Consider the following 12,114-nt stretch of genomic DNA (forward strand, 5'->3'; position numbering starts at 1 on the left):
GGCCGAGCGGCGGCATCCTGGGTATCCTGGAAAGGCATCGGGGGACTAGAAAATACTAAGCCACTCGTTTTCACAAACTAGCCACGACGGTGAGTTGTGTGCAAAAGCACGGCGAGCTGATGTCCCAGAAGTCCGCCGTCTAAAGCAGTGGCAAGGCGTGCCCTCTGGAATCGGTTTTATTGCCTTGGCATCCGATACGTACCGTAAGAAATTAAATACACCGCGAGACAGCACTGCTGCTAGGAAAGTAACCTCGCATTACAACCTCTTTGCGGCCGTTCTAGCCTATTGCTTTTTTTTTTTTCTCTTGTCGGTCTCTTACAACACAACAGGAGTATCAGGAATTAAAATCTGGAGAGCATTCCCGTATTCTTACTGCTCACTTAATTCTGCATTGTTCCAATGAGTGTCATTGTGGTTTTGCTAAAAGTTTTCTCCATTGAGCATTCTCATTGATGAAAAAATACATCGTTATCGTCAGGCTCATCATCTTCAGGCTCATCATCTTCAGGCTCTGCATCCAAAACAATTGCCACTTCTGAAAATTTTACTCCTTTCATTTCTTTTTCAGGGGCGTGCGTTGTAGGATCAGGTGTTAATGAAAGAGCTGACTTTTCATTTGTATTTGTCCGAAACCAATCCTGCAAGAAAACATAACACACATGAGGCAGAAAGCTACAAATTAATTGAGCGCGTGGAAAAATTCTAAGCAGCAGACATTGTATAACTTTTATACATACGTATTCTGTCTCTGAAGCTTGCAAAGAAAGCATTGTTTTTAAGGCTGTAATTTTTAGGAGCAGTACATGAGAACCCTTTACACATTCTGTAAAAGATGGAAGAGTCTCATCATTTCTGGATCACAAAGTCCTCCCCCTCCTCCTAAGCAGCGACAAACAGCCTCTCCTCAAAGATTTTTCATTACTTCACGTAAGATTATTTTTTTTTTTCAGTTCCACCGCAGGTTTACTTTTTTGGCTATTTCTTTCAGTTATTTGATGACTAATGATAAAATATCTTTCACTCCATTCTTTGCAATTGAAAAGCTAATTACCTGTTTTGTTGTGAATTCTGCAGTGGGCTGGGCATCTACATTTCTAAAAGCTTTTTCAGATGCTACATTTTCTTCATGTTCACTGTTGCGATCTAACAGTAGCGTGTCAAAGTAATTGCGTTTTTCATTGCCCTGAATGACACGTTTGTCAGCATCACGTCCTTTGGTGTCTTCCATGCTGCTAAACGCTATTATTTCAGTTTTCCTGAATGAGAATTAAAAGAATTCATAACACCTTGAGCTTGCAATTAGTTAAGTGACAAAAATCTTAGCATCTCTAAAACTGAACGCAGCATGTACACTGATCTCAAAAAACTGGGATTTCACCCAGGGGAACGATAAGTAGCCTCCTGTATCCTGAAGGGTTTTTTTTTCCTGTATAAAGCTTAACAATTTGCTAAAGAGTAAGTAGGAATTTGCCCTTGTAATTATTGATACAAGATTTAAAAGTATTAGCTTCCTTCAGGTGTTTTTAAACTTGTAAGCATTCTTAAAAATCAACCTATACACTAGTGAAAGATACAAGGAAAATCCTGTGTTACCAGAATAAACTAGAACCACATCTTTTCATAAGCTATTTTTTACAAATTTGTGCTATCAGCATTCTACTTACACATTATTCGTGTGCTTTGGTTTCTCTAAGCTTTTCAGACTTCCATTTTTGTCAGTTGCATACAGATTATCAATACCCTCCGTAACTTCAACTCGCTGCTTAATCAGATACTCATACTTTCTGAAAATGATAATAAAATAAAATAAAATTCTTAATTCTTTTTGAAGATTGGTTTTACAGTAGAACATGAAGTATTTGTGTCATAAATTTAATACACAACATTTATTTTCAGTATTATTCTGGGGATTAGTTCGGAGTATTTCCTATTTTTGCATAATGGTAGCAGGGTAAATACCCACTGCCCTCGTGGAAATGTATTTGTTTTCTCCTACTACGTGGTCCTGCTGCCACTGAAGTTAGCAGCACAACCTCCCTTGATTTCAGCATTCATGGGGTTAGAAGGGACTTATGTAGGTATATTACAGCTACTCGTGCCCCCCTTCACAGGTAAAAGTTTCTGCTATCCACATTTCTCTGGTTTTAAAAGTATTTGTTTCTGCTGTTGCTGTGTGACAAACACAAGAAACCAACTTTCAGTTATGCTTAGTGTGTCTAATATCTGCAGTACTACACCAGGCGTTTTTATTTATAGAAATGTTGGGCAATACTCCATGCAAATATCAGTAATTTATCAGGTAAGTATTTTTCAAGTTGACATTTAAAGTAAACTTATGAAGTTGTAAGTCTAAATTAAAGTAAAACTATTTGTACCTTTTCCTTTTCATAGTAAAAAGTACATATGCCAGGAAGGCTACGAGGGTGCAGGCTAGCAGGACACCGAGCACGATCGTTGCAATGAGTTCAGGAGTTGCCGAGTCAGCGGGAACTTCTTCTACGGTAGCAGTAACAGACGTTGAAAATATTTTCTCCAGTTCTATCTCAATGTTACTCTTCTCCTCCGTAAGTTTTCTGAAGATAGAAGAGTAAAATGCTGATGATTTATCAGACCTTCATTTTGGCTTGAAGAGTAGTGAAGAAAATAACAGAATACCACTCCCTGGTCCACCAAGACCTTTTCTGAAGATTCAGACTTGTCATGTCTTTCATTTGGGAAAAACTCTTGTTTTCGAGCAACTCGCTCTGGTGCTTATGAACTAAAATGCTGCAAAGCTTGGAAAACTGAACTTGAGAGGTCAGCCTCCTCTAAATCCGCACCAAGGCAGCCACATACAGTCTTACAGGTACCAGTAGCGCCTTCCTCAGAGGAGGAGGTTCATCCATGCAGAGCGCTTCCTATGACCACAGACTACTCCATTAGTAATACCAACCACAAACAATTACTAGTTTAAGAGAGGTGTTGAGTCTAGAAATTGTGTATTTGAATAGCAGCTGCCCTTCACAGAATGTTTATATGAATATGCATTCATACCACTGTCATGTTATGAAACAAATGTAAAATACACCCAAAATCCAGGTTTTTAATCAACGTTCCGAATTCTGAAGTGAAACAATATCTATTTTAATTATATTCTTTCTGCTTCAGTTTTCTTTAAAACTGACTTTTGAATGTATTTTGCACAATTAACAGCCTCATTCATGTTTTTGACAAACTCTGAAAATTACTTTTCAATAAATAACGAAAGCTTTCTGAATCCTAAAAATTCTGTTTGAGCCTTGAGATAAATCTCAGATATATTTGATCTAAACCTGCCCAGTCCAAGGCATTAATAATTTTAAGGGAAACAAAACCTAGCTGCATAGCTCTGACACTCAGAAGACAGACTGTGCCATACAGACCTTTTTACATCTTCTGCAGGTACTTCCTGGTTTGCCTCATCAAAAGCAGTAATTTTTACATAGGTTACATCAGTGCTGCTTCTTGTTTTTCTTTCAAACTCATTGAAATAAACATCAATGACGTATACATTCCATGCAAGTTTATCTTCCAGGACCCTGCCATCACATTAAGAAAACATTTTGCATTACCTGAGCAATGACAGACCCTTTTACTCTGGAAATTAAATGACAGAAAAGTAGTATTTAATACAACACTTTGCAGATATTTAGTATTTTAATCTAAGCATGTGAAAATGCAGGATTATCATCGGCAAGGGAATTAAGCTATTTGCACAGTATCATTGAGTGAGTGAGTAGCAGAGGAAGAAAAAAATAACCAGTACTTGTCTCTGACAAGCAAAGATACTTTTCATTAGTAAATGCTATATAACATTTGTACATAGCCTGAAAATTCTTAGATAGGTGCCATTAGCACAACTGAACAATTATAATTAGAGAAGAAGGGTTAAAAAAACCTTTATACCTAGATTTCATAGCCAATATTGCATAGTATTACCATATATTTAGTCAAGCTTTTCAAAGCAACATATGGCTCATTTCACACTTGACATTATTTTTTATAAATACGGGCAGTGATACCTATAGAGTATTATAAACAGTAAAGGTGGGGAGGAGGAAAATTCAGCCTCATAATCCTCATTGTTTTCTCCTCGTCTTTCACAGAGATCAAACCATCGGCCCAGTTAATCCATCATTCATCATGTCAACATGATGAATCTATGTCAACATCACAAACTCATTTGTCCATCCTTCAAAGTTATTTCCCCTCAAAAGCACAGGACTTAATATTTCCAATGTAAATATATGTTTATGTATAATCAAACAAAAGATGTCGCGTCTTCTTTAACATGCCTAAAAGGCCAAAATATGTTTTTAATTGTAGTGTGGCCATCGACATATCATTAGCTAATCCCCTAGCACCGTAGGGCTGAGACCTCCTTGAGAAGCTCTGCTGCTGTGCCACACAGGGGATTTTTCATCTGTAGCAAAGGTGGGTTTGGTTTGTGGCTTCTATCCCATCCGTCTCCACATTTCTATCTTGGGCCTACTATCCATAAAAAACTTTATCCTAGGCTGTTAAAAAATCATAGAAACATTGAGATGGGAAGAGACGTCCTGAAATCATCTAGTCCAATGACCTCTTTGACATTTGTCAGCTCAGGCCAAAGCCTTACCAGGTAAAAACTGGTGAATTCCTGTGAATTCCTTCAAATTATTCTGAACTACATCAAGTTGAAGGCCTAGCTTTTCAAGGGCACTGGCTGTATCGCCTCCCCTGTAGGCTGTCAGACCCCTATCTCAAACGGACTCTATCATTAGCTATTATATTAGAATAAGCTTCAGAGTTTCAAAAATACCTTTTTACTTCAGCAAGGTTTCTTTCAACAACATTGATCTTCTGATTAAGTAGTACCACAACAATGTTGTTACTGGAACTGGAATCAACAGTTACCTAACAAATAAAGAAATCACATGTAAGGTTTTGTAAAGCATTTGTACTTCTCTTAGATCAAGTTTCCAAAAAAAACCAAAAACAAAAACCAAAGCACAAAACCAAAAAACCCACAAAAGCCCAACACAACAAAAAACAAACCACAAACCAGCAAACAAAAAAAACTCCTCTGATACAAAATAATTGTCCTCTAAAAGTCAGTCTTCACACCAACATTTTTATATGTCAATAGAAATGGCAACTTCTCAATTCTGGCCTGAAAGTATGTAGTAAACACTGGTGTATCTGGCAGTCTCACTGTGTGGCGTTACCTAATTTGTCATTACCAAACCTAGTCCTTCTTGTATACAGAGTTTTGACATGGAAGCAAATCAGGACTGTAAATAGCAATCTTCCTTACATTGACTGTTGTCCGGGCTGTGAGTCTTCTTGTGCCTTGGTCTGCAGCTTGGACTTCCAGGTAAAATGTTCCAGCCTTTCCTGCTACAGAAACTGTAAAAATCTGCCCTGTATTTGCATCAATGTCAAATTCATTTGTTCGTTTATTCACTATGCTGTACAGCAGAAGTCCGTTGTCTCCTGAATCTGGATCTGTGGCCTGGGTTTAAAAAAGGTGATTTGTGAAACTCAGCTTGTGGCTTTTGGGCTGCACATTGCCCTTCAATCATTAAATTCTACAGTTTTTATTTGTAAGACTAGAGTATTCTATGATAGTGCTGTCATGTTTTTCTCTTTGCACTAAACAAAGTGGGGAACAAACTATCAGAATCAGACTAAGAGTATAAAGCGGGAAAAACATTTACCTTAAAGTCTGGAGGATTCTACGGCTGCAAGCATAGAAGGAACAGGCTAGAACTGAGGGATAACACCAGACTTTGAAAAAGATTAGAACTGCTCCATTTTGTAATTAATTTCCCTTTTGGGTCTGATAGATAGCAAACTGGTTAACGGTGCCAAAGAGAGAACGGTAGTCTGTGCAGTACGTAATCCATAGCAGCAGCAAGAGTCAGAACAGACTGTATAGCTCTTCTGAGAGACCCACTGGTAGGACAGGTATGGACCAGCTCCCTCAACGCCCCATCCTTCACCAGCATTATGTTAAACCTCGATGAGGGGCAGAAGCTCTCTCAAGCTTTCAAGAGCAGATTTAACAGCTCCTTTAACGCAGTTTAACTGTGAAAGAAATCCAAATCTTTCAAAAGATTTCTGTCCTCATGAAGAGCACAGAAAGATACTCTACCTGAACTGTAATAACGGGGTACTTGTACGGCACAGAGTTTGGTATCCGAGCAGAGAAGGCGTTAGTCAAAAACGCTGGCTCTTCATTTACATCCTGCACTGAGATTGTCAGCATTGCCACGTTTTGAGCAAACAGGCCTATGAAACAAACACAAGTTGACTGAACAACAAACACCGGCAAAGCACAACTTTCGAAGGCCAAGTCAGGCTGTGGCTTTCCAGCAGTACCTCTGCCGCACGCGAGGAAGAGGGAGAAGGGAAGGCAGCAGGGATGTGCCCAGGGGAGCTCTGTCTCGCTCCTCCTGGGGCTCCAGTGAGAGCAGGCAGTTCAAGGGAAAAGGTGACAGCACCGCTCCTCTGCCAGCCCTTTTCAGCTGGCTGTGCTCTACCAGGCAAGGGACAGGCAAGGTCCTCCAGCTCCTGCTGAGGAGTCCAACACTCAGCTATTATATTCTTCTCTGAGACCACGGCAGAGTCCTGTGAGGGTTTGCACGCTTGGAGGAAGGCTGCTGGCTTTTCTTTGCACAACCTTAACCTTCAGCTTTTCATCTTTCACATCAGACTTTTTTTTCAGTTAAAGAGAATCATGATTCCTATATTGGGCTGAAAATACAGAAGAGGTGTTCATTGCCCCTGATTTCAGTTGGAATGTCCTTCAAAGCAACAAGTTACCTGAACGCTGGAAGGTTACGGCAGATGAGAGATTGACATTTGCTTCAATTAAAATCACATACTGAGAAACTTCCTCATAGTTCAAATCAGTTGCTGTTTTCAGCTGACCACTTTTTGGATGCAAACTAAAATGACCTGAAAGAAAAAACATGCACCTTCATTGTTATAGCTACCATTTCAGTTGTATCCCTCCTCCCTCTTGTGTCTTAGTTGCTCTTAGGATGTTTCCATAGGTCCTCTGCTCTTAAGAATGTGAACCGCAACACTTCCCCTGGCTGAGCAGCAAAGGCATCACAGCTGGGGTCCTATCCCAGACCAAACAGGCCTTAAACATGTAAAGGAGCAACATACTTGGAAAACAGAATTGCAGCTTCTTGTTGCACAACTCCTTTTTCACTGATTTCCAAGTTTTCTCTCACTTTCTAATTATTTCCTTTTTTGTGTGCCAAACGGAGTCACAGCACAGCTGCAAAAGCTGAAGGAGGGCAGATGCTCTGACATAGGTGCAAGTGCAAGGAAATGATGGACTAAGAGCGATTGGCAGGGAGGAAGCTGATTGCTAACAACAACTTCTATTTTGTCTCCCTCAGTCTGCAAATTATCCTAACTTAAAGACTACAGGAACCTATTTTCCAGCAAGTTACCACCCCCTCTTTAACCAAAGAAGATTAACAAAGTCCATGCTGAAGAGCTCTGAAAGGAATGCTTTGTATACTTTCTTTTTTTAAAAAAAAGGACACAAATTTTTATCCTTGCTCTCCATCTCCTCATTTACATACAACATCTGCCACACAAAAGACAGGTTATTCTGTTTTCTTAGCTATTTTAACTCATAAGGGAAATAGCACTCACCTTTTTCATTGCCAGATACAATTGTATAATCAATCTGTTTTCCTAAAGTTTCAACCACAGTAAAAGTGTGAATGAAATAATCCGCTCCTATGTTTTCCAAAACGGAAATGCTAATATAGAAAATAAATGACAAATCATAACGTTAAATTTCCCAGCAGTTGTTGCACTGGCAGGCTTTGAAATTTAACTCTTTAAGAGCAAGTTCTCTGTGGAAAATCCTGCCCCCTTTCCTCTAGTTGTTTGCTAGAGCTCACTGAGTTTCACAGTGCAGTGCAAGTCTTACTTTCCTATCCAGACATTTGTTTATCCTTGAGTAAAGGCTAAGGAAGAATGTTTTATTAGCGTGCAAGAGGAAAGGGACAAAGAACCTGGCTTATACAAGCTGCACGCTAAAGAAATGACAAGGCGATGCCTCAAATCACATTCACAGAACTACTGGCATAGCAGAATTTCCTGGATGTTTTGTTTAAAAAAGGCTGAAGTCCTTTCTTCTGCATGGAAGAATATGAAAATTAGCTTCAACTTTACTATGTTTTCCACTGCCTGGAGAATATGTACCAGTTAAATAACTTAATACGAAAGCCTCACCTGATTTTGCTCTCATTAAACCGAGGAACAAATGGACGGTTGTCAAACACATTAAGAGTAATCATAGCAGTGTCATTTAAAGGTGGAGAGCCTTTGTCCTTAGCCATCACTGTTAAATGGATCTCTCCAAATCTAGACAGGTTTCCCGTTGTAATTATTTTCCCCTCATTCACATCTTCTATCAGGAAGAACGGGCTGAAGTTTTGATCAGGGAGGATGTAGTACTCAATAAGGCCATTTTGCCCCTGCCATGAAAGGAACACAACTTCATGTAACTGTGACTTGCAGGACCACATTATTTCAGTGCCCCAAGTCCCATAGTACAGACTCACTGGAATCTCAATATTTCCATGCTTAAACGGACAGAGTGCCAGAGGCATTTTGAACCTGAGAGAACCAGGCTCAGAGCTACTTTGTGCTTAAGCTGGAACACAAGAGCAGCAGCAGGCGAAAGGGCCGAAGGGCAGAGCTCCCCCCACCCACCCCCAAATTAATTTTTATGTTCCAAGATCCAAAATAATTCCCATAGCAATACTGAAGAAAACTACAGGCACTGGGAGTACGTTTTGAAGGGTAGGACAAACACTGAAAGAAGAGATTTGGCAATGCCTGGATGTCTCTAGTGAATTTATTTCAAGAATGGTGAATTTATTTTGAGAACAAAAACTTGGGGTTAGCTATGGTAGGATGGGTGCCGGTAAAAACACAAAGCAGAAGAAAATTCAAAAGCAGTTGGCCAGTCAGACAGCAAAAATGGGGGGCGGGGGGAATCTCTAATGAAGTTAGGGACACCTGTACAGGGGGACAGTCAGAGTAGCAAGAGAGAATCATCTAAAGGTGTGATGTCAACAAGAATAAGCCAAAGTCCCTTGGATGCTTTTCACACCCTGAGGAGAAGCACAGCCTCCCCACTGCTATGAGGGTAAGCCCTATTCCTGCCTGCCGCAGGAGAGCTGGACACATTTTAGTCTATGCACATCACTTCACTTTCCTGAGACAAGCCATTTTGACAAACCCTTAGGGTTTGCTCTATTGCACTTCGCTCTGTATTTCGGAAAAGCATTGTATTCTGTTCCTCCGTGGCCCTGCAGCAGCAGGATCTAACTCTATAGCATCAACATCTGTTGTCACCAAGTAATCTGTGGATTTATAATTATTTCAGGAACAGGGAGGAATAGAGACAAAGTCTAATAATTTCAGTGCTGGGATCTGCCCCAGCATCCTGAAAGGGTGGCGCAAGGAGGATGAGTGCCACTCCGCATGGCAGAGGACAAGACATATTATCCGAAGGATGAGTTTCATTAGGGTCTCAATGCAGATCTCACAGAGTCCAGCAACTTCAATAAGCAATTTCACTTTTTATATAAAATCATTGAGAAGGATGATAAAAAAAGTGTCCATTAGATTAGTTGCAGCAATGTACCACAGCTACAGCTATTTTAACCAAAATTATGCCTGAAGAAATAGGAAGGCACCTGCTACACCTATTTTGTTGTCACTTCTACATGTTTCATCTTTTAAATTATATAATTAGTAGCGATGTTGTCATGGTGATCTGGTTGACTACTGGATACCTCTGCCAGCGCCTGGGTACTACATGATAGATGCAGTACAGATATATCAAACAAAATTACTTCAAAAATTGGGGACAGAGAGAATTAGCTGGGGTACCACACTTGAGAGGTAGTAAGCAGACATTTCCATGTTCAAGCCAGCTATGATGATGTTTAGCTTTTACAGATTCTTCTACTTCAGAACTTCAAAGAACTTTACAGAAACTAAGTTGCTTCAGTCTTTGTATACTTCCGAAAGACTGGTACAACTCCATATAATAAGGGGAAAAAATTAAGGCAAATATAGCTTCAGTCCTTGTATACTTCTGAAAGACTGGTACAACTCCGTATAAGGGGAAAAAATTAAGGCAAATATAGCTGAAGAAACATGCCCAAAGACAGAGAGTACATCAATGTCGAGGCAGAAACATCAAAAGTCCTAATTTCCAATACCCAGTGCTGTTAGTCAATCAGAATTCACTTTCTGCTACATTTGGTATTTCATGCCTAGAGAATGGACAAAAATATATTTGGGCTGCAGCTTAAAACAGTGTCAAAATCAAACAGGAGTAGTTACCTGATCCTTGTCAGTAGCGCTCACAGTTATGACATGAGCACCTACAGGATTAATCATGTTTATAGAAGCGGAATAGGAATTCTGAGCAAATACTGGAGCATTATCATTCACATCAATCACTAGAACAGTGACATGAGTAGTTGCCTAGAAAACAAAATGGTTTAATGCATTTTAGAATATTTAGAAAGTCTTATTTAGCAATATTTTTTGTTATTTGCGTATGCAACAAAAAGTATAATTTATACTTTGAAAATGCAGTAGTAAAATACCGTGTTAGGTTTAATTTTGTGAACTCAACATCGGAGATCACTACAGGATTTTAATACAAAACAGGCAGGAATTCAATGTTGCAGTAGGATTCTACTTCTTGAAAGGTGTCTGAATGAGTAAGAACAGGATGCGTTTAGGAGGCTAACATGTCCTATTGCTGCTGCTAGATGCAGTTAAGGGAACCACACACGTTCCAGTTCTGTTAAATAAGCATGTAATACCTTTCCAAATAAAAGAAATACAGCAGAACTAGAACAATTTGCTGAAAATTACTTTTTCTCCCATGAAAAGTTATCATGGCACTTACAGTACTAACAGCAGCAGGCAAGAATTCCAGTTCCCCAGCACAGGTTAGTCCGCAAACAATTGAAGGTCAAATTCTACCGTGCATGATTTTGAAGTATTTCAACTAATGACAGAGTATAATCCTACTCAGCACAGACAAATGTCACAAACGCCTGACTCTAAACATGATTGACTAATTTATTTCACAGAATAAATGTCTTTGATAGATCTCACTCCCACTAGTTCAAAATCCACTCTGAATAGAAGAGTCACCGCTCATTACAATGATGGTCTTTTACCTGATGGAAAGGGGCAGATTTATTGTTGACTGCATTCACCGTAAGGCTGTATTTATTCATGGTTTCATAGTCTGGAGAGTTCTTTATCTTAATGTTGCCGTGTATTTCATCTATTTCAAATATATTTATTCCACCACCTAAGATACATTTAAAGACGCGTTATCAATGAATCATCTTAGAAGCACATCATTAACTACACTCTTAAATTATATGTTTACTTGTGTTTTGAGCGCATTGAAACAATTTTTTAAATATCATATAGATAATGTAGAAGAAAAACTGAAAATATTTTGAGTGGCTAAGTGTTTGAAATGTGAACCAACAGAATGAGTTAACAAGTTTTGCAGATATATGTGTCACACTCAGAAAGTAATAGTGCTTGAGGCACACAAATGATCATAGAATCATTATATTTGGAAGAGACCTCAAAGATCATCAAGTCCAACCGTATACCCGATGCCACCATGCCCGCTAAACCCACTGTGATGGACAGCACATTGGAGTTCTGGGGTGCATCTCTGGAAGCAAGTTCCTCCCTCCAAGCCTGTGCAATTCTTAGAGGAGATTAGAGGTGTTCCCAGGCATTTTTACAGTCCTCTGACCTTCTGTATATTCAGTCTCGTGTTTGCTGGTTGCAGCAGTCATGAAGCACTGTAACAAGACAGTGACTCCTGCCAAGATCTCTAAGAAGAGATGTCACTGAATTTATTCTGTCTCTAATGAAGGTGGACTGAGCAACACACAGGTCTAAAGAGAAATCAGTTTGACTGCCAAAAGACCTGGCAGTAACTTTTACTGGTTTTCGCCACCCTTGTCCAAAGCCACTTCAAAGTCTGTGCGCATATCGGTAATGTAAATTATA

General features: G+C 39.4%; 1 protein-coding gene across 1 annotated transcript; it reads right to left on the minus strand.

Annotated features, from left to right (window-relative positions):
* Nucleotides 1-467: 467 nt before the first annotated feature.
* Nucleotides 468-12,095, minus strand: LOC104167543 (protocadherin-23-like; the record flags this gene model as incomplete). The annotated part of the gene is made up of 14 exons (XM_009707834.1): nt 12,062-12,095; nt 11,253-11,389; nt 10,399-10,542; nt 8,269-8,513; nt 7,681-7,790; nt 6,829-6,963; nt 6,158-6,294; nt 5,318-5,515; nt 4,823-4,917; nt 3,405-3,560; nt 2,379-2,576; nt 1,668-1,787; nt 1,055-1,259; nt 468-641 (listed from the first exon to the last, which is right to left on the minus strand). Coding segments are annotated over exons 1-14 (2,088 nt in total), but the record flags the coding sequence as incomplete, so codon positions are not given.
* Nucleotides 12,096-12,114: the final 19 nt, after the last annotated feature.

This window comes from Cariama cristata, unplaced genomic scaffold (genome assembly GCF_000690535.1).
Source record: "Cariama cristata isolate BGI_N322 unplaced genomic scaffold, ASM69053v1 scaffold6249, whole genome shotgun sequence".
Taxonomy (NCBI): domain Eukaryota; kingdom Metazoa; phylum Chordata; class Aves; order Cariamiformes; family Cariamidae; genus Cariama; species Cariama cristata.